The 27819-nt window shown below is 69.5% G+C and overlaps 1 protein-coding gene across 1 annotated transcript; it reads left to right on the top strand.

Annotated features, from left to right (window-relative positions):
- Positions 1–208: 208 nt before the first annotated feature.
- Positions 209–27819, top strand: ADARB1 (adenosine deaminase RNA specific B1). The gene is made up of 14 exons (XM_037524766.1): positions 209–318; positions 2072–2236; positions 2585–2705; positions 3420–3568; positions 11258–11375; positions 11719–11900; positions 13565–14489; positions 16705–16819; positions 17635–17803; positions 18181–18329; positions 18681–18849; positions 20108–20289; positions 26743–26921; positions 27424–27819. The coding sequence occupies exons 1-14, from the start codon at positions 209–211 to the stop codon at positions 27601–27603; spliced, it is 2913 nt and encodes a 970-aa protein (XP_037380663.1). The 3' UTR covers positions 27604–27819.

The raw sequence follows: 27819 nt of genomic DNA, 5'->3' as shown, positions 1-27819 counted from the left end.
GGCGAGCGGGGCCAGCAGGGCGAGCGGGCGCGGCGCGGGGCGCGGGGCGCGGGCGGTCAGCTCGCTGTCCGCCAGGGACCGGCCGGCGGCCGAGGTGCGGCGCGGCGCGGCGGTGGCCTTGGGCGCGGCCGTGGGCTCCGGCCGGGCGGGCCGGGGCGGCAGCAGCAGCAGCAGCAGCAGCAGCAGCGCCGGCGGGGCTCGGGCCGCCATGGTCGTGCGCTCGGGCGTCCCTCTCGGGCAGGCGGTCGCCGCGTCCCTGGGAGTCGGTTGCGCGGAGCCCGCGGCCTGTGCGCGGCGGCCGGTCAGCGGGAGCGGCTGGTAACGGTCAGCTGCGGCCGCGAGCCTGGGCCTCCGCCCCGCGCCCCGCGCGCCCCCGGGCCTGTGCGCTCCCGGCCCCGGCGCAGCGCGGGGCTTCAGGTGTCCGAGCCGCTCCCTGGGCGCGGGCGTGGCCGGCGAGCCCTCCGCGGGGCCTCTGCTCGCGGCCCGCTGCTGCCTGGCGCCCACGGCGCGGAGGGCGCTCCCGCCGGGCAACCCGGGCTCTGCTGCGCGGGCGCCACGCGCGCCTGCTGGAGCCGCAGCCCGGCCCGGGCCTGTCTTCCCGCCGGTGCCTGCTGACCGCTGACCGCTGACCGCCGCGCGGGCAAGGAGCGCGGGTCCCCGAGCGTCCCTTCCCGGCGCCCGCGCGAGGCCGTGCAGGGGCTTTGCGTCTTGAGAAACGGAGCGCCGCGCGCGTCCGCGAAGCTAGTCGTGTGGCCGCGCGGCAGTGACGCGGGGACCCCTCGCCTGCACTGCAGGCTGCCCGGTCCCAGGACCCGCTCCTTGGGGTTCCCCTGAAGGCCGGGTCTCCATCGGGGCGTGACCCGAGCATGAGTCGCGAGCTGCCCGACTGCGCGTGCTGGACCAGCGGGGAGAGCCGGGGGACCCTCCAAGACCCCGCGCAGGTGCCCCAAACAAAACAGCGCCCCTGGCGGCCGGGTGCCTGGGGGTGCGGGAGCCGGCTGTAAGGGCCCTCCAAGGCCAAAGCAGCAGCCTCTCAACCACAGAATCAGGCTGGGGGTTGGTGAAGGGAGCCCCCAGGGCTGGCGTGGGGGGCCTGGGGCCTCTCAGTATGTCTGCTGCTTTTCTGTATGTCAGCCACTGTTATGAAGTAGTAACACCTACTCAGGCACACCCCACCTGCCAAGGTGCACAGAGTGGGGTGCACGGAGGCTTGGGGGCTGGGACAGCTGGGAAGGCGCCTCACAGCCAATCCCAAGTGCCGTCTGGGATCTGGGTGGGACCCTGGACAGGAGGAGGCCCTTGGGGACATACTTGCAATGTCTGAGCAGTTAGTAATGACATAGCAGCGCTGGGCCTGGGCTGTGGCTGGCACCGCGGGCGCCCAGCCGTGGCTGCAGAGGGCGGGGCGCGGGCAGGGCTGGCTGTCTGCACGGTGCCGAGTGGACCTTCAGAGTCTTCATCACGGCACGCCTGTGCTGGGGGGCAGCCAGTGTGACTGGCTGTGGTCACTGCAGCAGGACTCGGGAGCGGAAACAGAGGTGCGCAGTGACCTCCGGCGTGGGAGCAGGGACCGCGTGTGCGTTCCTGGGGGTCTGTCTCCCCTTAGCTCTGGAATGTTCTCAGCAGCCCACGAAAGCCGTGCCCAGGAACAGCCGCATGCGGTGGTCTGGGAGCGCCAGCTTGCCCGCCCTGTCCTCCGGGCCTCTGCGGGAGACCGACTCTTGCAGCTGGGCTGTGTCCTCTGCTGACCGACCCCAGGACCGCGTCCCCGGGCGCGCAGGGCTGGGTGCGGGCTGCACCTGAGGTCTCCTGTGTGGGCCGGCGGGACGGCCGTGGCCCCTTCCGCTCCCCCTGTGCTGGCTTGTGGGGGGACCCTGGCCTGGTGCTGTTGCGAGGCGGGCATGCAGGACAGGCGGATGCGGGTGGCTGGAATGGCCGCCCACCCGCCCAGGCTCTGAGATGATGGGGCTGCCCTAGAGCCCCGAGACCCCAAAGACCAATGCCGAGGGCTGCAGCCGCCCAGCAGGGCCGTGGGCTCACCCCCCCCCACCCCCCGCGTCCTGCTGCACAGGGGTGATCCGCGGGCCCCCCGGCGGCTGCACGAGGCCTCGGGCCGGGAACAGCTGCGGCGGGCGCGGCTCGCCCACGGGGACATGGGGACAGCGCTCACCGCGGCCCGAGGGGGCCGCCTCGCCCCAGGGAGGCCCCCGCCGCGGGGCAGCGCGGGCTGGGGCCGGTGGGGGCGGCGGGAGGAGGCCGGACGCCAGGGTCCAGGCGAGAGGGCGGGCGACGCCAGCAGCAAACACCAGCCCAGGGCCTGGGGGGACAGATGGGACCCAGGCCCGCCCCTACCAGGGGCTCCGCTCCGCTCACGCCCCAGCCCGTCTCCTGGGCCGGGCGGCGGCCCCATCCCCATCCCCAACCACCCCCCCCCCCCCCCCCCCCCGCGCCCCGGAGCCGCTTATAGTGGCCTGGGGAGCCCCGCCCCCGCGTCTGATTGGGCCGTTTGTCAATCCTGTGGCTGATTGGACCATTTAGCACCAATCAGCTCACAGCTCACACTGACGGTCCGTCCGCGATCCAGGCCATGTGCCTCCAAGGTCGAAGGCGGGGCCTGCGAGGAGCCGCAGCCTGGGTCGGCGGTGGTGGGCAGCGGGCGAGGCCAGCGCTGCCGTGGCCGCTGCCCTGCTGGGCAGTCGGTTCCGGTAACAGCCGCAGTCGCTGCTGGGCAGAGAGCTGAGCTGTGGCCCCGGGAGACGGGGGGACGCACAGCCCACCTGGAGGGAGAGCTGGTCCCAGGGAGGACTGGCTGGAGGACCTGTGGGGCTGCTGCTTTGGGGAGCGAGACACTGAGGCTGGAGCAGGGGCTCCCTGGGGGTCCCTGGGGCTCCAGACATCCCTGCTGGGCTGACGCTTACGGGGCTGCACCCACGTGCCCACTGGCTTCCTGCTGTGACCGCTGGCCCCCGACCTCTGGTGAGCAGGTGACAGGTCTGCCTGGAGCTGGCCGTGCAGGGCTGTGGGCCCCCGGCCTCGGCTGAAAGGGCCCCGCCTCCCGGGCAGCCACCGTCTCCCGCCTTGGGCTGACGCGGGAAACACAAGTCCCGGGCAGCCAGGAAGGGGCCGGCGGGCCTGGCTGTGTTACAGCCCAAGCTGCAGAGGCGACTCAGAACTCACGTCCACGTAGGAGGGGGCATGGGGTTCCGGCCCTTGAGAAATGTGCTGCCGCGCAAGTCCTGATCCTGCCCGAGGCCCCGGCTTCCGTCCAGGGAAAAGTGTCCTGACGGGGAGGCTGGCGGGAGCCACCCAGGCCTGAGACCCGTGGCCTGCCCGCCGCCCAGGCTGTGGCTGGGGCCTCCTGGCTTGAACGGGGAGCACTCGGCCCCCTCTGCCTGCCTGTCTTTCCGCGGCCCCTCCAGGTGGTCCAGCTGCTTCGAGGTGGCCTTCGTGTGGACGGCCGCACATCTCTGGCCCGAGGCGGAGGTCCTGGTCCAGAGTCCAGGGTCCTCCTGCTGACCTGGGCTGTTCCTCTGGCCACCGGCCGCCCCCCAGGCCTGGGCCCCGACGAGTCTGCTTCCTACTTTTTTCCCTCAGGGAGACCCTTGTCTGCCTAGGACTCCTGCTTTGCTGTCCGGAAGGACCCGGGGTGAGGAGGGTCTGGGGGAGCTGCCCTCTGCCTGCGCAGGCGGCGCTCGGCCTCCCTGAGCCGCACCTCAGCGGACACGCCTGGGCACAGGCATCAGGGCCTGACGCGGACCATGGCCTCCGGCTGGCGCCTCCCCTGGACTTGAGTTGGAGGCGAATGAGGGGGTCGAGGAAAGACCTGCCAACGAGAAATTTTGGCCACCAGAGTCCGGGACTGAGCCTGGCCCCGCCTGGCGGGCTCCTTGTAAGCCCCATCTGGGCCAAGAGCTTGTGGCGCACCTGCTTTTGGCGTGCCGGAGCCCGCGGGCCTGTCCTGCGGCCCGCTGCTGGGCTGGTGACCGGCTCAGCTGCCTCTGGCTGGACCCGAGCGTTGGCCTGTGGGGTGCTAGGCCCAGGCCCCTCCAGCCCCCGCCACCCCTCCGGCCCCCGCCGCCCCTCCAGCTCCCACCTCTGAAGATGAGCCTGGGGTAGCCGTCAGAAGCCTCACCGGCCTTTGTGCTTCATTTAGTTTGGGGGCCAGTCTGGAAGTCAAAGAAGAAAGTGACCTTGCTGGGGCGGGGTGGGCTTCCCTCCAGAGGCCACCCGCCTTCCCGCGGGCCGTCCTCCAGGCTTGAGGCCTGTTGAAGAGAAGGGACAGCCCAGGCCTCGGGGCCTTGCTTGTTTCCAGGCTCCTGCAGGCTCCTGCGAGGGGACTGCCTCTTAGTTTGCTTTGGCCGCGCGGTGGAGAGCCGGCTCAAGCCGGTTTACGCAACACCCTGTTTATTTACTCCGGACGCCCCCTGGGCACGCGTGGGCACCTCAGCTCCCATCTCTGGTGGGCCCCGCGCGGCCCGGTGCCAGTCACGCTCCGGCGGCGCAGCTGTGTGTATTTTTACCCCCAAAACACTTTCCACAAAAAGCTGAGACCTCTTTTATTTTTAACTTTCACTGTGTTAGTGCGGGGAGCAAAGAAGCTCAAATTAGTCAATTTGCTTTGTTATTTATTTTTACTTGACCTTTTCGCGTCCACATTTTGAGAAGCAAATGGAAAGTTCTTCTCTGCGTGGCTCCCTCCACGGCAAGGGTGGCGGCTTAGCCCTGAGGCGGTGGCCTCAGCCATGGTCACAGGCGGTCAGCGTCCCCGCGCCGGAGCAGGCGCTGGCGCTCACCCTGTTCTGGAGAGCGTGAGGTCCTCTGGTGCTGGTTTGGAGGCGCACCCACGGCCGCCCCGAGCAGCAGCTGCGTCCCGGGCTTGCCAGGCCAAGGGGTTCCTTTGCTTCCTCAAGGGCTGGGCTGGCAACTCCCACCGGCAGGAACCTCTGTCCAAGGGGGAGCGGCTTCCACCAGCAGTCGGGGATGACCCCGGCTCGTTCGCGTGCCCGTCCCGCTGGCGACGCTTACAAGCAGTTGCTGCCATTTATTGCACCTTTAATATTTCTGGCTACAAGGGCTGTCATCGTTCACTGTATTTTTAGCAGGTAAATTTGGGGCATCTTCAAGGAAAGGTAACACAAGCAAGTTAACTCAAGCCTGGTGGACAGTGTCATAGAACATCGCTTCCTGCATTCAGTCTTCCGGAAGGTTCTGCAAAGGCTGCATGAGATGCCACCCTCATGCTGCCCTGGGCCCCGCGCGGCAGCCATGCCCCGGTCGGGCCATGTCCTGCAGCTCAGGCTGCACCTTTGCTGTCTGCCCTGCTGACGGGCTGCAGCCGGGATGCTGCACTCTCCCACTCCCACGGCTGCTCTGGTGGGCTCGGGCCCCCGAGGGCTGTGGTCTGGCCAGTTGCTTCTCCCCCGGGATGGTGTTTCATGCTTCGGGGCCCACGGGTGGGGCTGGGGCCTGTAGGCAGGAGGCAGGCAGGGGTCCCCGCGTGTGGCTGGCACCAGTGGAGGCAGATGGGGGATTTCACACGTCCTCGTGTGGAGTTGTATTGTCTGCAGGGGGAGCTGCCCGCCTCATGGACGCTTCCCCAGGCTGCCGGGGGCCAGGTGGGGTTGTTTGTCCTGAAGGTGCCCTGGGACGTGTTGGTGGCTCACCCCAGCCTGGGAGCTGCCCCCAAATTCAGCTGTGGTCCTGAGTCTGGCGGTGGCCATGGCCTGGACATGGTGTGTGTCCTGAGTCTGGCGGTGGCCATGGCCTGGACATGGTGTGTGTCCTGAGTCTGGCGGTGGCCATGGCCTGGACATGGTGTGTGTCCTGAGTCTGGCGGTGGCCATGGCCTGGACGTGGTGTGTGTCCAGTGGGATGTGTGGCTGGTGGTGACAGCTGCTGTGTCTTCATGAGTCCCGTCTCCCTGAGCCCGTCAGCCCCAGCCCAGGCCACGCAGCCCAGCACGTGTAGACATGTCTGAGACTGCAGGTCGCCGTGCTTGGGGCAGTGGTCACCCCGCAGGCTGTGGGGCTGGGCAGGCAGCTGTCCATGCTCATGACCAGTGGCACATCTTGTGTGCCAGCCAGAAGGGCCCCCATGGGAAGCACTGGGCTCTGGACTAGGGGTGCAGGTGGACATGCAGGGCAGGGGCCCTTCACTGTGGTGCCCGGCAGTCCTGCGGCCCGTGACGCCCTCTTCCCAAGCCATGGGCAGGTGGCCTCGCTTGGGCTCCAGGGCCAGGCTGTCACCTGGCCGGGCCCTGCCTTTGCATGGTGTCCAGGGGAGCCGGGCCTTGAGCCCCGAGGTAGACATTGATGCCGACGAGCGCTTGCTTGTGTTGCCCATGAGCAGCCTGTGTGCTGGTGCGGCCGCCACCCGCTGCCCCCCCACACATGCTGACGCTGTCCATCCACCTCGTGTTGCTGAGCTACAGCCCCTGCTGGGGGTTTGGCTCAGTCCTGGCTGCGGCCCCATCACTGACTGTTTCCAGGAGGGACCCTGCCGGCCGGCTCCCTGTCCTGCCCACTCTGGCCCAGTGTAGGCGCCGCTGACCATGCGGAGCACTGGGCAACCATGACAGCGTGTGTGGCCAGGTTGCCCATGCAGGTGCCCCAGGACCCCACTGGGGGCAGGCCGTCCACGCTGGGCCCACGGGCTGACGGCCCTGTGGGAGGGGACACTGCGGCTCTGGAGGGGCTGCCCGGCAGCGCGGGGGGTGGCGCTTTGGGAGCGGGCGGGCACATGGGTCTGGGGTCTGGGCATCCGAGGTGCTGGGGGCGGCCATCCCAGCCGAGCCAGTCCCGTTCCGCTGGTTGCGCCTGTCCCCCGCCCTGGCTCGCGGCTCCCCCAGGAGCCTGGCACGCCTTTTCTTTTGCGGCGAGAATAGTTTCCAAGTCACTCGCTGTGCCTGGGGCCTTGGAGCTGCTTGCCGCGGCCGGCCTCCCTGTGCTGCCCGCCCGCCCTGGACTCGCGCTGCCCTCTGGCCGGCAGGCGGAGAGCCCGGCGTGGGGTTGAGACCAGCGGCCCCTTCTCGCGCGGAGCCCCCAGCCTCCTCCGCCCCGGCTCTGGCCCTGCTGGGGCTGCCGGCCCGTCCTCGCCCTTCTGTCCCCCGCATGCCCTTGCGGGGTCTCGCCTGTAGCGGCCTTCGCACCCCCCATCTCGCGGGGGCCCCTGGCCCCTGGCTTCCTTTCAGGCCCTCAGGCCCAGGAGCAGCCGGGATCCAGGGGGGACGCGGCGCCTCCTCTGCTCCTAGGCAGCGGCCCCTGGCCCGCCCCGGCCACTGGCCGTGTCCAGTCCCCGCCCGGCCTGCTCATCTCCCGGCGTGTCCCTCTGCGCCGCGGGCGCCCCTGCTGGGCGCCCCGTTCTCTCTGGGCTGCGCTCCGGCTGCGCCCCCGCCGCCCCCTCCCCCGCCGGCTCCAGGGTGTGCCTGCCCCGCTCGCGGGGGAGTGGGGGGAGCTGTGGCTCCTTCTCAGACCCGCGTGTCGCTTCCTGCCGTGATCTCGGGCGCAGACGCCGGGCCCTGGCCACGCGAGGGTGCCCACCGAGGTGGGGGCTTGGTCTGGGTGCGCGCCCCGCCGGAGGGGGTGCTGCGCGGGCGCCCCAGCCTGGCTCGCTCGTCTCTGCGGGCACCACCCCGCGCCGCCCCGCCCCAGCCCTGCCCGCCGTCCACCCCGGGCCCGGGCCCGAGGCCTGAGCTCCGGCTGTGCGCCAGGGCCTGTGTGCAGGCGACACCTGGTCACCCCGCCCAGACCGTCATGCGTGAGCCTCGCGTTGATGGCCCCGCGGGAGGGGGCTCCCCGGGCACTGGCCGTCCTGGCCTCCGGCCGCGGCGCTGACCCCCGCCCCGAGTCGCCGCTGGCTCTGGGGCCTCGGTCTCTTTCCTTAGGCCTGGGCTTTTGGCTTGGAGCCTGGGCAATGGCTGTTCCCTCTGGGGTTCCCAAGTAGTCTGCTCCCCCCAGGGCCTCCAGGGCCCTGTCTGTTCTCTGCCACGGGCCGGGACCCTGTTCTGCAGGCCCCGGGGGCCTGCCTGGAGCAGGGGGCGCTGGGGGGCGCTCTGCGGGGGCCGGCGTGGGTGCGCATGGCTGGGGCTGGCCTGGTGCTCATGGGTGCTCGTGTCTTCTCCTTGCAGAGGCCTGGGGAAGCGCCCGCGGGCATGGACAGCTGACGCGCCTGAGGAGCACGGCCTGCACTCTCCTGGGCGCGGCCCCACAGTCAGCAGCTGCTCCTCGGGGCCCCAGCAGACAGAGAGGCTCAGCAGACGTCAAGGTCAGGGACGGGCAGAGAAACCTGCGGGCGCTTGCTCGGGGTGACCGCCCTGACGCCCACGGGCCGTCGTGCCTCCAGCGCGTGTCCTGTCCAGGGGCTGAGTATCCTGCCTTGTGGCTCAGGTCCCCTGATGTCCCATGGCCCTGCAGGCCGGTGCTCCTGTGCCCCGGCAGCTACCAGACCACTGCCATCTCTGGCCCAGGGCCCAGGAGCGCTGGGCAGGGTTCCTGCCACTGTGCAGCTGGGGCTGCGCAGCCCATGTGAGCGTCCTGTGCCACCCAGAAGGCCTTTGAGGGGCGGCTGTTCTGATCACCAGGGCGCCTGACCTCACCTGTGGTGAAGCCTGGGCCTTGTTTTCCTGAAGGGGGATTTACCAGCCAGAATCACCTGTGTGCTGGGCTGTCCCCAGGCGATGGAGCAGTGGGGGCTGCGGGCAAGCCCCGTGCGGTGGGCAGGGGCCGGATGGGCGGGAGTCCAGGTGAGGTCTGGATGGGCTGTCCCAGCATCGCCCTTCCCCTCCCTGCCCACCCACTCCCAGGACAGGGGCTGACCAGGTGTGGGTACCAGAGGGTGGGTGCCAGCACCCACAGACTAAGAACGGAGTTTGCTGCTCCTGTGCCCAACTCAGGTCTGTCCTGACAGGTGGGTGCTGACAGGTATGTTTCCTGACAGGTGTGGGGCCTGGCAGGTGAGTGTTGACGGGTGTGTGCGGGCAGGTGTGTGCGGGCAGATGTATATCCTGGCAGGTAAGTGCTGACAGGCAGAGACCTGGCTTCATTTCCAGAAGCCGCGTCGGGAAAGTTCCCACAGGTCAGGGAGGTGGGATGGCGTGGTGGCCTCCAGGGCTTTTCTGAAGGTGAAAGCTGTGCCCCCCTCTTCCTCCTGCTTTGGGGATCCCTTCAGTCAGCCCCTCTTGCTGCAACCCTGCATTTTCTGTTTCATTTCAGTGGAAAGGTGGCTTTCTCGTACAGTCTGATTTTAAGCTGCATTTATTGAGGTGTGGCCACCACCCCTAAGTGCGGGTTTGACTTGTAGGAGTGAGTGGGGCCCCCCCACCAGCAGGGCACCCCCGAGGCCAGGCTCCCCACGGTGCTGGGCACAGGGCACCCCCTCCCCGGGCCCCCCACACCCCTCCTGATGGCCGCCCCCTGGCTTGAGAAGGTGCTGGACTCCGTGGGCGCGTCCCCGTGCCCGTGGCCAGCGCGTGGTCATCGCCACGAACCGCTCGGCCGCCCGCGAAGCTTGCGTTCCCTGCGCGGCCAAGCCCGCTGCGCCCCCCGTGCCCCGGCCAGGAGGCCCCTCAGTGCGTGGCTGCCCCTGACTCCTGCGGCGAGCGGGGCCGCTCCGGGGTGGACGCGGGGCGCGGGGCACTTCCTTGGAGGCTTTGGAGGTGAGTCCGGGTGCGCCCGCGCGCCTGGCCCCGGGGTCTGCGCCTTCCACGGGGTCCCCCGGGGGCTGGGCCCTCGGTGGACTGTCTGTCGTCCCCGCCGCCCGCTTGTGGACTCTTGGGTTGTCGCTGTTGAGCTGTGTGCCTCGCGGAGCCGGGTTTCCCGCCGCCGAGGGGGCGTCTGTCAATTGCTTGGTGTTTCCTTTCACCGGAGGCGCCTGCAGCCTTGAGTCTCCCGGAGGCTGTTAACAGACACTGCTGAGGAGCTCCGGTGTCCAGTGGCCTTGTCTCCCGGGGGGTCACTTTACATGCATAATTAACAAGCAACAGGCGTCGCTAGAGATCTGCTGCAGCAAATTTCCTCAAGAGTAGCTTTTAAGAGACTTAGTCTGGAAACATTAAAAAACTGGAGTCTTTACTGCGAGGACCTAGATAAAAACTCGCTGCCTGGGACGTCAGGTGTTGGGGGTTTGGTTTGACTCTGGTCCCCCTGAGAATCCAGCGGTTACTGACTTGCAAGTGAGGCAGCTGAAGTTGGAAATGAAAACACATTGAAGTCGAAAAGAGTCCGAAAGTAATTTTAATTATGAGCCGTCAGCGCGGGCGCTTGCGGGGCTCTGCCGTGGGGCCGCCTGGACCGGGGCAGCCCTTCACTGCTCTCGGCGGCTCTGGTGGAGGCGGGGAGGGGGGCCAGGGCAGCTGGGTGACCCTGGTCACCAGCTTCGCGTGTTGTGCCAGGACTTGCTGGTGCCAGGCAGGCTCTGACGGGCACAGCGGGCATCGGGAGACTGACCCAGTGGGACGGCACCGCGCGGTCGGGGCCTGCCCTGGTAGTTGCGGACTGAGGTCCCCTCCCTCCAAGCCAGGGGCCCAGCAACCTGTTCCCCGCACCCCAGCGCTGGCTGCACGCCCTCGGCTGCTGTCTGCCAGGCGGCCCCGATCTCTCCAAACGCTGAGGTGCGAGGGCAGGCGGGCCGGGGGCGGCAGCCCAGCAGGTTGTTTAGTCCAGCTCAGGCCACCACAGGTGCCGGGCCCCAGGGGACCTGCAGGGCCTCACCTGCTCGCTTCTCACCTGCCGTCCTTGGGCAGTGCCCTTGGCGCAGTGAGGCCCCATGGAGCCGGAGACCAGGGCCACAGCCAGCGTCGGGCATATACAGGACTGTTGGGCAGGTGTGGTAGGCATGTGCAGGTGTGGTGGACGTGCTGTGGGCACGTGCAGGCGTGGTGGGCGTGTGCAGGTGTGGCAGGCGTGCTGTGGGCATGTGCGGTGTGTCGCCCTGCAGGCTGTGCCCCCTTCCTCGCCCTCCCCAGACCCACAGTGCAGGGGCTGCCGCCATCTTTGTCTTCCGTCCTTGCACGGGCCGGGCTGCAGGTCCCCTGGCCGCCCCCCCCCCCCGCCCTGTGGCCCAGGGGTGTCTAGGTGGGGCTTGGGTGCTGGTCCCGAGGGCCTGTGGTCCCTGCCAGTGGCTCCTGCTGCCCCTTCCTTTGTCACCCTGACATGCTGGGTGGGGCTGCGGCCTCTGACTTCTGGCCGGCGGTGACGCCCTTCTCCTGAGGGCGTGTCTCGGTGCCCCGTGGCCCACAGCGTCCCTTCTCGCTGTCTTTCAGACAGAAGCCGTCTCCGCTGGTCAAGAGCCCCAGGCAGCGTCTCACCATGGACGTGGAAGACGAAGAGAACATGAGTAAGGCCGGCTGCCCGGCTCAGCCGCCCCGCGGGGCTCTGTGGGTACTGCCCGGCGGCCCCTGGCGGCTTCTCCGGCCCACACCCTCGCCCTGGGCTGTCACGCGCGCCGATCTTGGGGCAGAGCAGGCCCAGCCCCAGGGCGGTCACAGCGTGGCCTGCCCAGGCCCTCTTCAGGGTGGGCCGGAGCCCTGAGCTCACTGCGCCCCCTGTGTTTGGGGGTGATGCTGGCTTCCCTCCAGGCCCAGTGCTGTCTGCGGGCCAGGGAAGGCGCCAGCCCCGGTTCCCCGAGGCCGTGAGGGATGTGGGCCGGCTGCAGGTAGAGGGCTGGCGCCAGCCCAAGAGTGGCTCTTGCGAGAGTCCCGCGTCCCCCTGTCCTTGCTCCAAGGCTGGGGGCGCCCTGCGCTGGGGCCGCCCACAGAAGCCGAGTGCCTGGCAGAGGCCAGCACGAGCGTGTGCCCAGGACACAGCCCCTGCGTCTCCCAGCCTGGCCCCACAGCGTGCGAGCCGGGTGCCCGTGGCTGCCTGTGCCGAGGCCGAGTGGGCTGAGTCCCGGGGCCGGGGTGGGAGGTGTGCGGCCTGCACCGGGCTCTGGGGTGCCCAGAGCCTGCCTGTTTGCTGCAGGTCCTGCTGCCACTTGGGGGGCCTGAGCCACCGCCCGCACACCCACAGGGTGTAGACAGCACCCCACATCTGGTCCTGTGGCTGCCCGCCCAGGAAGAGGCCCCTGAGCGCCTTCTGGGGAGGGTGGCAGTTGGTTCTGGTGGCCGCGCTTTGAAACATGTGTCCACTCTCTTGTGGACACTCACGTCCTACAGGTGTGGGCCAGGGCCAGGCGTGTGAGGAGCGTGCCACAGCCCAGCCGCACGGTGTCCAGTGCGCCGAGGCCAGGGCCCCTGGGTGTGCTGGGCGCTGAGTGGGAGGCCGGCCCGGTGCCGCGGGGCTGGAGCGTGGGGGCTTGAGCTGCTCGTCTAACCCTGTCTCCTCTGCCCTGTCGCCTCTTGTTTCCTTCGAGCACCGAAAGGAGTAACCTATTGAGCTTTTGCTGGAGGATGTTATAAATGGAAATTTAGCGCCCATTCCGTCGGCTTTGTCAACTGGGAGAAGTGGTGTGTGGCCCGGGAGAGGCGGTGCTGGGAGAGCGCCCCAGCTGCCCCTGCTGCCCCCAGCTGCCCCCAGGCCCCAGCTGGCCGGTGCCCCCCTCCCCTGGCGGGGCCCTTCCCCCTCCAGCCTGTCACGCTCTGGCCTGGGCGGGAGCGCCGCCCACTGCTGCCGCGAAGCCCTCCGGCCCAGCGGATGGACGGTCCAGTTCGCTGAGCGTAGTTAGGCCGCCTGTGAGCCGGGAGACTAGGCCCCAGGGCTCCGCGTTGAGATGCCTGAAGTCGGTTGCAGGTGTGACTTGAAACTGCCGTGGTGGCTCAGAAGAGGCACCGTAGATTCCCAGAGGCTGGTCCAGGCTTCTCGTGGCCGCGGCCCCTCCTCGGAGGCCTCCGTGCTGCCCACAGCAGACCAGCAGTGCGTGTGGTGTGGACTCGGAGTCCCTGCCGGTCGTGCCTGTGAACTAGCTCCGGGGGGTAGGATGGCCAAATTTTGCAAATCCAGCCAATATTTATTTAAAAGAAAAGAATTGCCAGTCCTTGTCTGGCCAGCTGAAGCTTCCCTGCTTTTGTTTATGCTCACGTGGTTTTTTCCCATCGTGGAACGTGGTGAGGATTCAGATAAGCCAGGCGCCATGTGTGATGAGTTGAGTTTAGGGCCACGAAGCCGAGCCCCTCAGAATGTTTCTGGAAGGCCGGGGCGCTGCAGTCACCGAGCGGTTCTCGAAGACTGATTCGCGGGCTGAGCACTAACGCCAGCATGGCTGGGCCCCCCAAACCTGCCCACGCCCCCCATGACTATGTGCCTGGTTCCTGCTTGGGGTGCTGTCGGCTCCGCCCCGGGAGGAGGCGGGTAGATGGCGCCCAAGGGGAGAAGCCTGAGACAGGACGTGGGGTCGGGGCAGCTGTTAGGCCCGTTCACCACATAGGCAGGGCACCCGGCGGCCCGGGGAGTGTCCTCTGAGGGGGGTTCACAGAGCACCTTCCTGCCCACAGCCCCGCGGGCCCTCCTGGGCGGGCAGCCCCCGCGGCACACACCACTGCCCAGTTACAAAGAGCCATGAAGGAATCGCTAAATTTTGCATTTACAAGATCCTGCAACGAAGGCGTTGTAAGTTGCTCTTTCTGGGCACGCAGGTTCCAGCAGCACAGGGGCCGAGGAGCCCTGCGGCCCGGGCAGCGGGCCCCCCGGGGCAGCGGCGCCCCGGGGCCCGGCGAGGGCGCCCCGCTCTCCAACGGGGGCGGCGGGGGCAGGAAGCGGCCCCTGGAGGAGGGCAGCAACGGCCACGCCAAGTACCGCCTGAAGCGGAGGAGGAGGGCGCCGGGGCCGGCGCTGCCCAAGAACGCGCTGATGCAGCTCAACGAGATCAAGCCCGGCCTGCAGTACACGCTGCTGTCCCAGACGGGGCCGGTGCACGCGCCCCTCTTCCTCATGTCCGTGGAGGTCAACGGGCAGGTGTTCGAGGGCTCTGGCCCCACCAAGAAGAAGGCCAAGCTGCAGGCGGCCGAGCGCGCCCTGCGCTCCTTTGTGCAGTTCCCCAACGCCTCGGAGGCGCACCTGGCCATGGGCCGCGCCCCGTCCGCCCACACGGACTTCACCTCGGACCAGGCCGACTTCCCCGACGCGCTCTTCAACGGCTTCGAGACCCCCGACAGGACGGAGCTGCCCTTCTACCTGGGCGCCAACGGGGACGCCCCGCTCAGCCCCGGCGACCTGGGCCTGGCTGCCTCGCCCGCGCCCGCCGGCCTGGCGCAGCCGCCCCCGCCCGTGCCGCCGCCCTTCCCCCCGCCCAGCGGCAAGAACCCCGTGATGATCCTGAACGAGCTGCGGCCGGGCCTCAAGTACGACTTCCTGTCCGAGAGCGGCGAGAGCCACGCCAAGAACTTTGTCATGTCCGTGGTGGTGGACGGCCAGTTCTTCGAGGGCTCTGGCCGGAACAAGAAGCTGGCCAAGGCGCGGGCCGCGCAGTCCGCCCTGGCGACCATCTTCAACCTGCACCTGGACCAGACGCCGTCCCGCCAGCCAGTGGCCAGCGAGGGCCTGCAGCTGCACACCCCTCAGGTGAGGCCCGCGCCGCAGGTGATCGGGGTGCTGGAGCCTGTCCCGGGGTCAGGGCTCCTGCCTGCACCCCCCTTTCCTGTTAGGCCTGGCCCTCCGTGCTCCTTCCCTGCCCCCTGAGTAGCCAGTGATGGGAGGGGAGCCGCGTCCAGCCCCACCCGGGAATCAGGTGCAAGGAAAGAGGCCGGCCGGGCAGGATGCCCATGACCGGGACGGGGTCCTGCCTTGGCCTGGGGGCCCAGCGTGGGGTGCATGCGGCCAGAGGGGCCTCGGGGCTCCATGACCCCTGCATGGGCCTGGGCCCGGGTCATTCCTGGACACCCCTGTGTGAAGGCAGGGTGCAGAGAGGACATTCGGGTGGCCCTGCAGGCTGTGGCAGGGAGGTGAGGAGCCAGGGTGGGCGGGTAGCGGGCGCCACAAGCAGGTCCAGTTGTGCCCCGCTGCCTTTCTCAGGCGTCCAGAAGCTGCCGCCTGCTCTAGCACGAAGCTCTTTTGGAGGAAATGCTGACCCTCTTCTCTGTTCATCCCTTTTCTTGGGAACATCCTTTGCTTGGAAGACGAGTGGGTTCCAACTTGAGCAAACTACACAGGGGCCTCGGCGGGGCAGGGCCGGTTCTGGAAGCGCCGAGGTCACCGCCCCTCCGCCTCAGCACGGTTGTCCCCACAGCCTCCCGCATGGCGCCGACCCCAGTTTAGAAAAGGAAATTTATTTTGCCCAAAGCACCGAGTTGCAACATCAGGTCGAGGCAGCACAGCCAAGGCCTTTGCTTGTTTCTCAAGGGCCTGGCGGCAGCCCTGCCAACACAGCATTTTCGGGCTGTTCCTGCAGGGACCGGCTTGCGTCCTCTTACCCCCGACGGCACGTCTCCTCCCGCGTCCGCGGTGTGGACGCCCCAGTGCGCAGGCACCGAGCACTCAGGCTGCCAGGGTGGGCCAGGGAGGTGCGGGGGTGGCACTGGGCCCTGCACACACACACACCCCTTGCCCAGCGCCCGGAGCGCTCCCCATGAGGATCAGGTGGTCGGCGGCCCCTTCCCTGGTGCCCTGCTTTGGGTTCCCTGGCCCTCCCTGGGAACGCCTGGGTACCTGGAGTCAGGGGTCGAGCATCCCTGCCCTATGCTGCTCCTGGTCCCACGGGGCTTTGGGGTCCAGATGCGCTGGCTGAGTGTCCGGCGCAGGGCATCATCCCTCCCCCCGCCATCCTGGCAGCTCTGGCCTGGCCATCCACTCCCAGTGTCCTGCCGAGGCCGTGCTGCCCCCGGGAGTCCACGCTTGACTGTTAGGCTGTTGCTGCCTGCACTGTTATGTCCACCCACCAACTTAGGGGAAGCCCCCACCAACCTCATTCATCGGGGACTGAGGCACTGAGGGCTCTGCTGGTCCATCGGCTGCCCCCAGGAGGCTGGGCTGTGCTGGCCAATTCCCGAGGGCACCAGCCTCTCCCTCCTGTGTCTGACCACACGGCCTTCTCTTCCCTCTGAAACCCCAGTGCGAGGCTGTCCTGTGGATGCCTCTGAGGGCCTGGGTGTGTCCTGCCTGTAGCTGCCCCTGCCTGTGCCCACACCTGGGCCCCGATGCCCCTGCCCGTCCTCTCAGCACAGGACAGGGGATGCTGCCGATGACCACGCGTCCCCGACCAGCCCACTGGGGGTGAGGTCTCGCTGAGGGCCAGCTGGGCTGTCCAGCCATGCCGTTTGCTCCTGGCTGGCTGCACACAGCTCCGCAGCCATCCCAGAGCCACGGCTTGTGGGCCCCTGACGACCACAAGGCTCAACGCAGAGCCCGCGTCCCAAGCCTCACAGCTGCCCCTGAAGTGGGTCTCCGTCCGCACTAGGGCATTCCCTCCAGCGGCGGCCGCCCATGGCCCGAGCCAGGGCTGTTCTGAGCGGTGTCGGCCAGGCCCGGCGAAGAAGCCGCACTCCTAGGGGTGTGGGAGGGCGAGCACGCTGGCTCCGCTGCCACCTGCTGCCATGCGTAGCCCCTGGGCAGCAGCTGGAGGAAGGGGCAGGCGGGCAGGGCGGGGTGGGCGACCGGGGCACTCTGGACGGCAGGCAGGCCTGGTCGGAGGCGGCAGGGGCCTGGCCTGGGGGCTCAGCCCTGTCCAGTGGCCTGCGGAGCCCGCTGGGTGCCCTGTGGGCTCGTGCACATGCTGGCTGGCCGCGCTCACGGGGGCGTGGTGGGGCGAGGGCAGGTGAGCGGCTTACCTCTCTGTCCCCAGGTGCTGGCAGATGCCGTGGCCCGCCTGGTTCTGGAAAAGTTCGGTGATCTGACGGACAACTTCTCCTCCCCTCACGCCCGCAGGAAAGTCCTGGCCGGAGTCGTGATGACCACAGGTGAGGGCGCCGCAGGCTGCTCCCCTCAGGGGTGCTTTGCGGTGGGGGCGCCCGCCGTGATCCACAGCTGTGCCCACGCTCTCTCACTGGCCGCAGGGCGTAGCTGGCAGCCCAGGCGGCATCCGTCTCCGCAGCTCCGTGTGGGGATGCCAGAGGAGCTGAGTCCCCGGAGGCAGCGTCTGGGAAGGCGGCGGTGGCCCGTGTCTGGGCTGCCCTTGGCCTGCAGGAAGCACCCCACCCGGGACTGCTGTCCCACAAGGGGCAGGGCAAGGCCCTGGGCTGTCCTGCGCCTCCACCCCACTCAGCTGGACAGCTGGAGCGCAGGCTGGGGGCCTGGGCTGTCCCCTCCGGCCAGCGGGAGAGATGCCCGAGTCCTCCAGTGCTGCTGCCTCGGTGGAGGTGGTAGGGCCTGGCATCGACCCCCACGGGGCCTTCTAGTGGCACATGCGTCCTCTCCCTGATGGTGCCCGCTGCCCCGCCAGGCTGGCCCAGGAAGCCGAGTCTGCCTCAGTCTCGGGCCGACCCTGAAGCTGGCCTGCAGCTGCTCCAGGTGGCATGAGCGGGCAGGCTGCAGTGTCCTGTCCACTGTGACCACCTGACGCGGGAGGCCCCTTGGGGAGCATGTTCACCTCAGCGTTCTCCATGCAGTCACCTGCTCGAAGCCATGCGCACGGGGGCTGACGCCCAAGAGCAGCCTCAGGCAGGATGACCTCCCACGCCTGAGCCGCGGGGACGCAGGAGCGAGGGACACACCTGGCGCCGCCCTGCCGGCCTGTGCTCCGGCTGGACCGGTCAGCCTTGCTCTGGTGTTGCAGGCACCGATGTCAAGGACGCCAAGGTGATCAGCATCTCCACGGGGACCAAGTGCATCAACGGGGAGTACATGAGTGACCGCGGCCTGGCCCTCAACGACTGCCACGCGGAGATCATCTCCCGCAGGTCCCTGCTGCGCTTCCTGTACACGCAGCTCGAGCTGTACCTCAAGTGAGCCGGCGGGCGGGGCAGCCGGGGGGGTGGGGGCGGCGGGGGCGTCGCCCTCTAGTTCCTGTGGGTTTTCTTGAAACTCTCGAGATGGCATCTCTGGGTCGCGGTGAGGTCGGCTGCCGCCTTCCGGCCCCCAGCCGGGCGCAGCGTGAGGTGGTGCCGCAGGGCGGCCCCCGTGGGGAGGGGCCCCACAGCCGCTCCCAGCTCGGGTCTCTGCTTCGAAGTCCCCCCTCGGGATCGGGTCCCACCTGCTGGGGTCTGGTCCAGTGACCCGAGCTCCCCAGTTCCACCACCCCTGCCGTGGGGTCCCCGTGCAGCGCGAGGACAGCCTGGCCGCGTCCGGCCCTGCAGCTCCCCTGTGCGCCTGTTCCCTCCAGCAGCAAGGACGACCAGAAACGGTCCATCTTCCAGAAGTCGGAGCGCGGGGGCTTCCGGCTGAAGGACTCGGTGCAGTTCCACCTGTACATCAGCACCTCGCCCTGCGGGGACGCCAGGATCTTCTCGCCGCACGAGCCGATCCTGGAAGGTAGGGCCGCGTCCACGGCGCTGCGGGAGGCCGACGCCCGGGTCCCCCGGGTCGGCCCTGACTGGGTGTGGCAGGCGCACGGAGCAGCCCCGGGCTCCCAGCTGGCCGTGTGGCGGGAACCCCCAGAGACCCTTGTCACTAGCGAAGTAATTGGAGCAGAGCGAGGGCAGCGGGCCCAAGGCCCCCGGAAGCCCCTTCCCTGAACTCGGGTCCTAACCCTTGCAGTTGCGTCCACGCGGAGGGGCCCCGGGGCTCAGGCAGGGCTGGGGCAGGGTCTGGGTTGGGGGGGCACCACCCCTCACGGGACTGCTGCGGCCCGGGCGTCACCATGGGCCCCTCCTGCCGCCCTAGAGCCCGCAGACAGACACCCGAACCGCAAAGCCAGGGGCCAGCTGCGGACCAAGATCGAGTCGGGGGAGGGCACCATCCCGGTGCGCTCCAACGCCAGCATCCAGACCTGGGACGGCGTGCTGCAGGGCGAGCGGCTGCTCACCATGTCCTGCAGCGACAAGATGGCCCGGTAAGACCCGCGCCGCCCTTCCACGGCCTTCTCCGAGGACCTGGCCCCAGCGGGGAGGCGGGGCTGCAGGCTCCCTGGCCCCGAGCCCTCGTGAGCGTGGCGGGCGGTGCCGGCTAATGTGATCTCCACACAACAAGTGCCCTCGCGGCGGCAGCGCGGCCTCGGGCGTGTGGCACTGACGCCAGACTTGGCCGTGGGCGTCCGGTGCCGCAGAGCCCGCCTGTCCGGTGGTCAGCGTGGGCACGGCCGACGCCCATCTGCCTGCCTGAGGGACGTGTCTGCCAGCACAGGCCGCAGCCGCTGCGAGTTGCTGCTCGGGAGGAAGCAGCGTCGCGGGCGGCAGGGTCCCGGGGCCAGGAGCGGCTACAGTACCTGCCCTCCTGGGCCTCGCGCTGGAGGGGCCGCGCCGTCCTCCCCGGGCCGGGCCGTGCTGCCTGGGCGCGCATGGGCGTGTGCGTGAGCGTGCCTGGGTGTGTGCGTGTGCATGCCCCTCCTGGTTTCCGGGGACAAATCAACAATTTAAGATTAGGGTTTTACGAGCAGCTCAGGTTCACAGCGAGATTGCGAGAAGCACAGAGATTCCTGCGCACCCGTCTCCACGCGCGGGCACCCCGCTTCCACCCCAGCGGAGGGAGGGTCTGATGTCGCCAGTGGGCTGCACCCGCGTGTCACCCTGTGCCCCTGCAGGCACCCTCCCGCCGAGGCGGCTGAGCAGCTGGGCAGTGAGGGCAGGGCCGGCCTCCCGCTGGCACCCCAGACCCCCAGACTCCCCAGCTGAGCCCAGAAGCCACCCAGGACGGCCTGGCAGCACCATTCGGGGCTCCTTCCAGGCCTGCACTGCCTCCCGCCCATGCCTGCGGCTCTGGGCCTCCTGCCCCCCACTGGCTGAGCCCCGGCCGGGGTGCCCCACCTGCCCGTCCCCACGGCCCGCACTGGGAGCCTCCGGAGTGGGATGCCTTTTGGGGGACCCTGCCCTCCCCAAGCTGCCTTTCCCTCTTGTCCGCCCTGCCCCGTGTTTGCCTTTTTGTCCATCCGTCCGCCTGCCCACCGGCACGGGTGCGGCCTCAGGGCCCCAGGGGTTCTCTGGGCCCGGGGACCAGCGCTTTCATCACAACGGGGAGTGTTCTCTGCCCCCCTTGACCTTCCCACGGAAACACGCCCTGGTCTCAGCCAGGGGCACCCCTGCGGGACAGGGAGGGGCAGGGCGGGGCGGGGGCGGCCCGGGCGGGGCGGGGCTGCTCAGCCACGCTCTCCGCAGGTGGAACGTGGTGGGCGTGCAGGGCTCCCTGCTCAGCATCTTCGTGGAGCCCATCTACTTCTCCAGCATCATCCTGGGCAGCCTCTACCACGGCGACCACCTGTCGCGCGCCATGTACCAGCGCATCTCCAGCATCGAGGGCCTGCCGCCCCTCTACACCCTCAACAAGCCCCTGCTCAGCGGCAAGTATCTGGGCCCCCGGGGCCGCGGGCGGGCGCTCCTCCAGGCCCCACGGCCGGCTCTTCCCGGGCACCTCGTGCCCCCACAGGCCCACGCCCCGCGCCCGGAGTCCTGCCCGGCACAGCCGCAGAGGGTGCAGGCAGCGCCCACAGCGGGCTGGGCTTGGAGGAGCGGGCGCCGTCCCCCCGTCACTGCTGTCTACCTTTCTTTTAGAGTTTCTTGGCGACAGAGAGTGAGCACGAGCCTTTGAAAGCCAGGCCGTAGCTTCTAGCTCGGCCTAGTTTGCAAGGACACGGTGAAGGTATAGCTGCCCTCTGGGAAGCCCCGTTTTCTGGTTTTGTGCTCGGAACTAAAACCGTAACCTTGAACTAAACTGTGTGTTTTTGGGGTGCGGTGCCTGGTTTCGGGAGCTGACTGCTGGCACGTCTTTGCCTGGAGGACGGCCGCGGGGCCGCATGTTCTGGAGCACGCCGGCGGGGGGCGGGCGGGGCTCCAGCCCCTAACCGTAACGCTGCCTTCTAAGTAAACCCCGCGATGCTCGAGGTGGGCAGCTGTGTGCGCGCCTGCGTGGCCTGGGGCTTTCCGGACTCAGGTGGCCACCGTTTGCTCCCAGATCTCCGTCTGAGGAAGGCGGAGTGACCAGCGCCCAGCGCACTCGGTGTTGCAGTCTGCAGGGCACACAGTGTCCGGACCCCCGGGGTCGAGCTCGGGCGCGGGGGGCTCACCCTTGGCGGAGCGCAGGAGGGGTGCGCAGGGTGCACCTCTGGCTCGGGGGTCTCAGGGTGGCGTGCCTGCTGTCCATGCAGTGAGTGGACACGTACCCCGTCTCCTCCACGTGCTCGCTGCTGGGGTGTCCCCTCTGGCCCAGGGCCCAGGGCCCAGAGCAGCAGCCGTGTTTGGCAGAGTGGCCACAGGGCCGAGCCGCCAGCTCCCTCACTGGCAGCGTCCTGCCGCAGGGACAGGCCAGGAGTCTGCCGGACCCCTCTGGACCCTGTTGGGCAGCTTCAAAGGTGGCTGAATCCTGTCCACCTGGCCCAGTGCGCTCTGGGCAGCTCGTGGCGAGTCACCCTCGGGGAGGCCTTACAGTGGAAGCCGCGCCATTTCGTTGTTTCCTCAAAGAGAGTGACCCGGCTGCGCTGGCCGCGGTGACCAGGGCGCCCAGGACGTGCCCCCTCCAGCGGCGGCTGCTGGGCAGGAGCAATGCCAGGGCTCTGCCCCGAGACAGGAACAAGCACGGGCATTGCGGCACTGAAGAGGACGTCACTAAAACCCCAACGCCAGTCAGGACTCGGCGGGAGGCTCCCCAGCAGGTTCCCGTGGCCTCTGGCCTCCAGGAGGACGTCCGGCCACGGCCTCCACGGCACCAAGGACAGGGGCATTGGCTTGGCGTGAGGCCTGGGCACTCCACAGGGGGTGGCACACACGGCCGTGACCCCCCAGCCTCCAGACCACACCCGGAGCACGGGCAGCGCCAGCCCGCGCACCCCACTGCGCGCTGCTCCTGCGCCCTGGCGTGGCCGGCTGGTGCCGTGCCCCTCCCAGTCCCGCTGGAGCGCACGCGCCTTGTGACGGCCACGGTGCCCACGGACTGTTGACAGGAGAATCCCGGCACGGAGGGCGTCTGACCGTCAGGCACGCGCGGGAGCCGCCTCGGTGAGCCTGCGTGTGTCTGTGCGGCTGCACGGGGCCCAGAGAGGCTCGCTGGCCCCGTCAGAAAGTGGGGTTCGAGTTTGGAAATGCGTCAACAATATCAAAAGGCTTTGGGCGCTCCACAGGAAATGGGGGGCAGGAGGCGGCGGCGCAGCGGGAAGTGCCGGGGAGCCCCGCCCCCACGCAGCTGAGAGAGGCCAGGCTGGACCTCCATGGACGGCGACCCAGCAGGGCGCACAGCCGCCCGGCGGGAGGGGCACCGCCCCCGCAGCTCCGCTTCTGCGCCCAAAGCGCCAGCCGGGCCCCGCGTCCTCACCAGCCTGCCCGGGCTCGGCTGCTGGCGCCCGCTCGCCAGGCCTGTCTTCTTGCCCGCTCCTGCACGACCGGCGCCCGCAGACAGGCCCTTCTCTCCTCGCCAGCCTCGCGGCCCCGGGCAGGCCTGTGTGGAGATCTCTGGCGCCGGGGCCACAGACAGCGTGGGACAGCATGCCCAGGTCCCTGAGCTCCAACGGGGTGAGGGGCAGGGGAGACGAGCTGGCCTGGTGCCTGTGGAAGGACCCAGGTAGCCAGGGGGTGCTCACGGTCGAGCTCACCCCCCTCTCGGGACACGTCACCCCAGGAGAGGGCACTTTGGCAAACTGACCCCAGGACGTGAGCGTGACCACTGCCCGCGCGCCGTCTTTCCGGCGGCTGGACGTGGTGACCGTGCCCGGCAGCTGGCGGGGTTTGCCTGCCGTCGGCCTGGAAGACGCCTGGAGTGGTCCTCCCAGCAGCGCGCGGGCTGGGCGGCGAGCACTGCGGTCGGTGCCGCCACCGCTCACCCGGCAGGGCTGGGCTCCTTTTGGGGTTTCAGCCGTGACTGCTGTGCTCGGTTCTGGGACGTTTTTCTAACGTTGCCCACCAAGGCAGCTGGCTCGGGGGCTCGAAGTTCCCCAGTTTGGCCTGTTAGTCTCAAGTCACCCCTGGGTTCATCGGCCCCACCTTGAAAAGAATTTAGCAAGAGAAGGGCCATCCCGCCGGACGTGAGGCCTGCTTCCCGCCGTGTCCCAGCCGTCCTGAGTGGACTGCCCTGAGCCCAGCCTCTCGCCACGCTGTGGAGACACAGAAGCCCCGGCCCGGCGCTGAGGTGGTGGAGGCCATTCACCCAACCTCTCGTCCCCCTGGTGGGCAAAGAGATTGGGCACCATGCCCACCACCAAGGCCCAGGCGAACGCCGCCCTCGAGAGGCCCAGGAGCAGAGGAGGGCAAGCCTGGCCTGAGGGGGAGGGCTGGGCCCTGGGGTGCTCTCCCCAGAATTGGGTGCTGGGAGACCCCGGATGCTACCGGGGCGGGGATCTACAAGTGCAGAGCCAGTGCCGGCAGCTGCTCGGGACCCCGGCACGCCAGCCATCAGCTTCCAGGCAGCGTCTCAGCCCTTGGCGGCCAGGGCCCAGGGTCCTGCAGCCGCTTCAGACACCTCTGCGTCTGGCCAGCGCAGCGCTGACCGCTTGTCAAGTGCCGACCGGTCAGAGTGCAATCATGGGTGTGGCTTGCCGCGGGCAGGCGTTTTTTCCACGGCCACATCTGTGCACGCCCCACACACCGGCGCCCTGGGCAAGGCTGCACACAGCCCACGCGCCTGGACCAGCTGCACACGCCCCAACATGCCTGGACACGCCCCCCACATGCATGGGCCCTGGCCATGGCTGGGCACAGGCCTTCCACAACCTCAGCCCTGTCCAGCGCAGGCGCCCCGGCAGGTGCTCCCTGAGGAGGCGCCTCGCGCTGCGGCGGCCAGTGCCCTGCTGCTGGGGGGCCGGCCTCGGGCGCGGGGACGGGAAGCTGGCCTCCGTGTCAAGGTCGCCAGGCCGTGAGGGAGAGTGAGCGCGGGCGCCCCGGGAGAGTGGGCGCGGGTGCCCGGGCGCTGGGAGTGCGTGTGTGCCAGGCGCGGCGGCGGGCGCTGCGGCCATGTGTTCTGTGCGCCCGCCGGGTCCCCTGGGCCGAGGGAGCGCCGCCCGCCTCGCTCTCTGGCGTTGGGGATCGTAGATCTTGCCTCGCTGGGCCCTTTCATTTCAAAAACGTATTTAAGCAACTGTTTAAACAGTCGTGGCGAAGCCCACCCTCGGCCCTGCCCCGTCTGGGGCCTTGGAAACTTCCAGAAGCCGCGAAACGCCCCCGGCGCGAGAACGGCCCCCGCCCTGCGCCCGGCCCCCCTGGGGTCCCCTCCTCGCTGCCCCCGAGGACCCGGGTGGCTCCTCGCCCGCTGGCCCCCGGGACTGAGCACCGTGGCCCGGTCCCGCCTCCGCCTCGCCTCTGCGGCTTTCTGGGGCCCCGGCGGGGGGGCCGCCCCTGACTTGAGGGGCCGGGGGGGGGGGGGGAGCGCCTTCCCTGTGGGGGCTCCTGCGCAGCCGCGGCCCCGGCCCTGGCCCTGCACTCCTGGGGCCTCGGGGTCCGGGTGTGGCATCCGCCTGTCATGCAGCCCGCCCGAGGGGCTGGGGGGCCGGGCCGGGCTGCGCGCTGGACGGCCGCGCCCGGGGGTGGCGGATTGTCTGGCTTTGCGCGCGCGCCGCGAGGCCGGGTCTGAGGGTCCCCCGGGAGCCGCGCCTGGCGTGGGGGGCCTGTGGCCAGCGCCTCCCGCAGCTGTGCCGCGCCCCGCGCCCACGGGGGACCCCTTGCCGCGAGCCGGCCGGGCCGGCGTCCACACACTGCCGCGTGCCCCGCGGGCGCGTCCTGGGGCGCGAGGCGCGGAGGCCCTGGCCGGGAGCTCTCCAGCGAGAGGACAGCCCTCCCGGGGCAGCCGCGTGTGGCCAGCGCCCCCTGATCGTCTCCACAGGTGGGGCCCGGCTGACGCTGGACTCCTGTCTGGAGTCCGACATGGCCCTCAGGCGGGGCTCTCTGGCCAGGCTGCCCCTGGACTCAGGTCTGCGCCCGCCGCGTCGCCCTTTCCAGGGAGGGGCCCAGGGGGAGCAGGCGCTGGGGGCCGCCAGGAGGCTCCAGCAGCGAGTCTGAGTGTAACAGGGTGGTCCCCAGGAAAGGGGGAGGTTCCCTGCCCCACCCGGGACAGGGAACCTCCCCCTTTCCTGGGGACCACCCTGTTACATGAGGACAGGCGAGGATGTCAGCAACGGCCCCCTGGGGAGCACAGTCACCCGGAGCTGAGGCCGGTGGGGGCAGCCACGAGGCCCTCGGGGTTGGGACATCCGGGACTCTCCGGAGTCGCGGGGCGCAGGTGCCGAGTGGAGAGTGCGAGGGCACAGCCGGGGCGCGGGGGCCGGTCCAGGAGGCCGGGGCCAGTCCAGGAGGCCACCGCCTGCCCGGTGGAGGTGGGCGGAGGGGGTCACCCCTTTCCTGCCTCCCTGGTGGAGGGTGTCTCCCCCTCCTCCTGCCTTTGGGCTCCTGGCTCTGGGCTTCTCAGCCCCTGGACGCTGAGTGGCCCCCAGCAGCCCTACCCTGGGACCTCGGGCACCTCCTGCTGGTTCTGGCGCTCCTCCTGGGCCAGCGGGCCTGGTCTTCACCCGCGGGGCTGGCCGGAGGGCGCATTGGACCCTGAGTAGTAGAGGACCTCGGCATGGGTCCCTCCTTGGTGCTACTGACGTGGCTGCTGCCCGGGCCCCTCGGTGCAGAGGCTCCACATCTGAGCAGCTGGAAGGGTCTTGATGGGAGGCACAGCCTCAGGGCTTGGAAGTTAGGGTGTCGTGATTCTTAGGGAGGGCACCACAGAACTGCCCGCTGGCCGGCCCCAGAGACCAGGAGGGGAGATGGTGGGTGGGAGCTGGGGGGGCGGGCAGAGCGGGCGCTGGTCGGGGCAGGCAGCTTGCCCTTTGCCTTCATGACCGGCTGCTCCGAACTCTGCGCCCGCCCTTCTCTAGCTCAGGGTCAGGAGTGCGTTTAGCAAGGGCTCGGAGGGGGTGTGCTTAGCAAGGGCGTAAACCTTAAGAAGGAAAACAGGCTCCCTTTTTCTTGTTTTCAGTTGCAGGCCCGGCCTCGGGTGCTGCTGTGCCCCCTGGCAGGCGGTCTCTGTGTGGTGCGGGAGCCGGAGGGGCTGGGACGTAGAGCAGCAGGGGAGGCTTTTCCAGGCGGCAGTGATGTTTCTGCGCCACTCGCCCTGAGGCCGCCAGGCACAGGGCGGCGACTCTCCACTCTCCCTGGCTCCGGGCCTCTCCCGGTCTCCTCTCCTGGCTGTTCTGCCCCCCCACATCCCCCGTGCCCTGATGCCCCTAGAGCCTCAGCCCCAGGCCCACCCATGCTCCAGGTGTCCACAGTCAGGCCCCTGCCTGCGCCCAGCTCCCCAGCGCCCCCTGCATTCCAGGCCGCAGGTGATGGCCACAGAGACCAAGGGCACAAAGGCCTGACCCCCACTCACCCCACACAGGCCACATGCCCCCCAGCCGGGCAGGTGCGCTGAGCCCAGCCCCCAGGAGCCCCCTCTTTACCCCGGAGCTGCAGTTAAGGTGTGAGCGCGACGGCCCAGGGGCGCTGAGGGGGCAGGGACGGCGCGGGGCTGCAGCCTCCTGGTCTGGGCGTGTCGTCAGGCCCCACCAGTCCCTTCTGCGGGCGCCAGGAGTCCCCGCACCCTGTGCGCCATGACTCGGGCGTCACCGGGTGTCACCAGGTGTCCGTTCGGAGCAGGCAGAGCTCTCCCCGGAGGGCGTGGGGCTCGCGGGCGCTGAGGGCCAGGAGGGGGGCTGCGTGCTGGCAGGGAGCGGCGTGAGCTCCGGACCGCCGGGCGCTCTGACAGGGCCTCTGCCTCGGCCCGACGGACGCCTGACCCCGGGGCTGGTTGCGGCCCCACAGCAGCCCCGGGTCACCCGCCCGCTCCTTTCCAGGCATCAGCAACGCCGAGGCGCGGCAGCCGGGGAAGGCGCCCAACTTCAGCGTCAACTGGACGGTGGGCGACTCGGCCATCGAGGTCATCAATGCCACGACGGGGAAGGACGAGCTGGGCCGAGCCTCCCGCCTGTGTAAGCACGCGTTGTACTGTCGCTGGATGCGTGTGCACGGCAAGGTACTGAGGCCCCGCCCGGGTCTCGGGCAGCCCCCGCCGCCGCCCCGCTGGGACCCCTGGACGGGAGGGCCGCCGAGGGGATGCTGCCCCCGCCTCCCGGCCGGCGCCACCAACCCCAGGAGGCTGCCGGGCCTCTGCTGTGCGGCCGCCGCGGGCCTTTCCCGACAGTGACCTCTCGCGGCGGCGCCGTGCTCCAGGCGGCGCTCCCCTGGGGCAGGTTTAAGGCCTTTCCTGGCTGCAGCCGGCGCTGACCGCGCCACGCGTGGGGGCCGACCGGGCGGCGGGCGGGCGGGCTCGGCAGGGCAACGGGCCCTGACGGCGCCGCTCCAGAGGTCACACGCCCCGCGGCCTCGGGCCCCCTCACCCCATGTGTGTCGCCCCTGCCGGGAGGCTCAAGCCCACCCAGCCCTTCCCCGGCCGCACGCAGGCCGGGCCCCTCTGCTGTGGGGAGGGAGCGCCTCGCCCAAGCCGGCGCCGACTCTGCCTGCTCTTGCCCGCTCAGGTCCCCGCCCACCTGCAGCGCTCCAAGATCGCCAAGCCGCACCTGTACCACGAGTCCAAGCTGGTGGCCCGCGAGTACCAGGCGGCCAAGGCCTGCCTGTTCAGGGCCTTCATCAAGGCGGGGCTGGGCGCCTGGGTGGAGAAGCCCAACGAGCAGGACCAGTTCGCCCCGACGCCCTGATGGGCCACCAGGACTTCTCGCTGGGCCGGGCATGTCGAGGGCTCCCGCCGAAGGGGGCTGGGGTGCCGCGGGGCCTCGCTCTCTGCGGCTGCAGCCCCCGAATTAGCAGCAGCTGCTTCCAGCCTCAGTTCACGTCTAGAAACCGAGTTCTACTGAGTAGGGCTTCCTCGCGTTAGCAAAGTAGACTTTGTGTGAAACCCTCGAATAAATAATTTA

Source organism: Talpa occidentalis, unplaced genomic scaffold (genome assembly GCF_014898055.3).
Source record: "Talpa occidentalis isolate TD23 unplaced genomic scaffold, MPIMG_talOcc4v2.1 talOcc4.4, whole genome shotgun sequence".
Lineage (NCBI taxonomy): Eukaryota > Metazoa > Chordata > Mammalia > Eulipotyphla > Talpidae > Talpa > Talpa occidentalis.
This window is presented reverse-complemented; position numbering and strand designations above follow the sequence as displayed.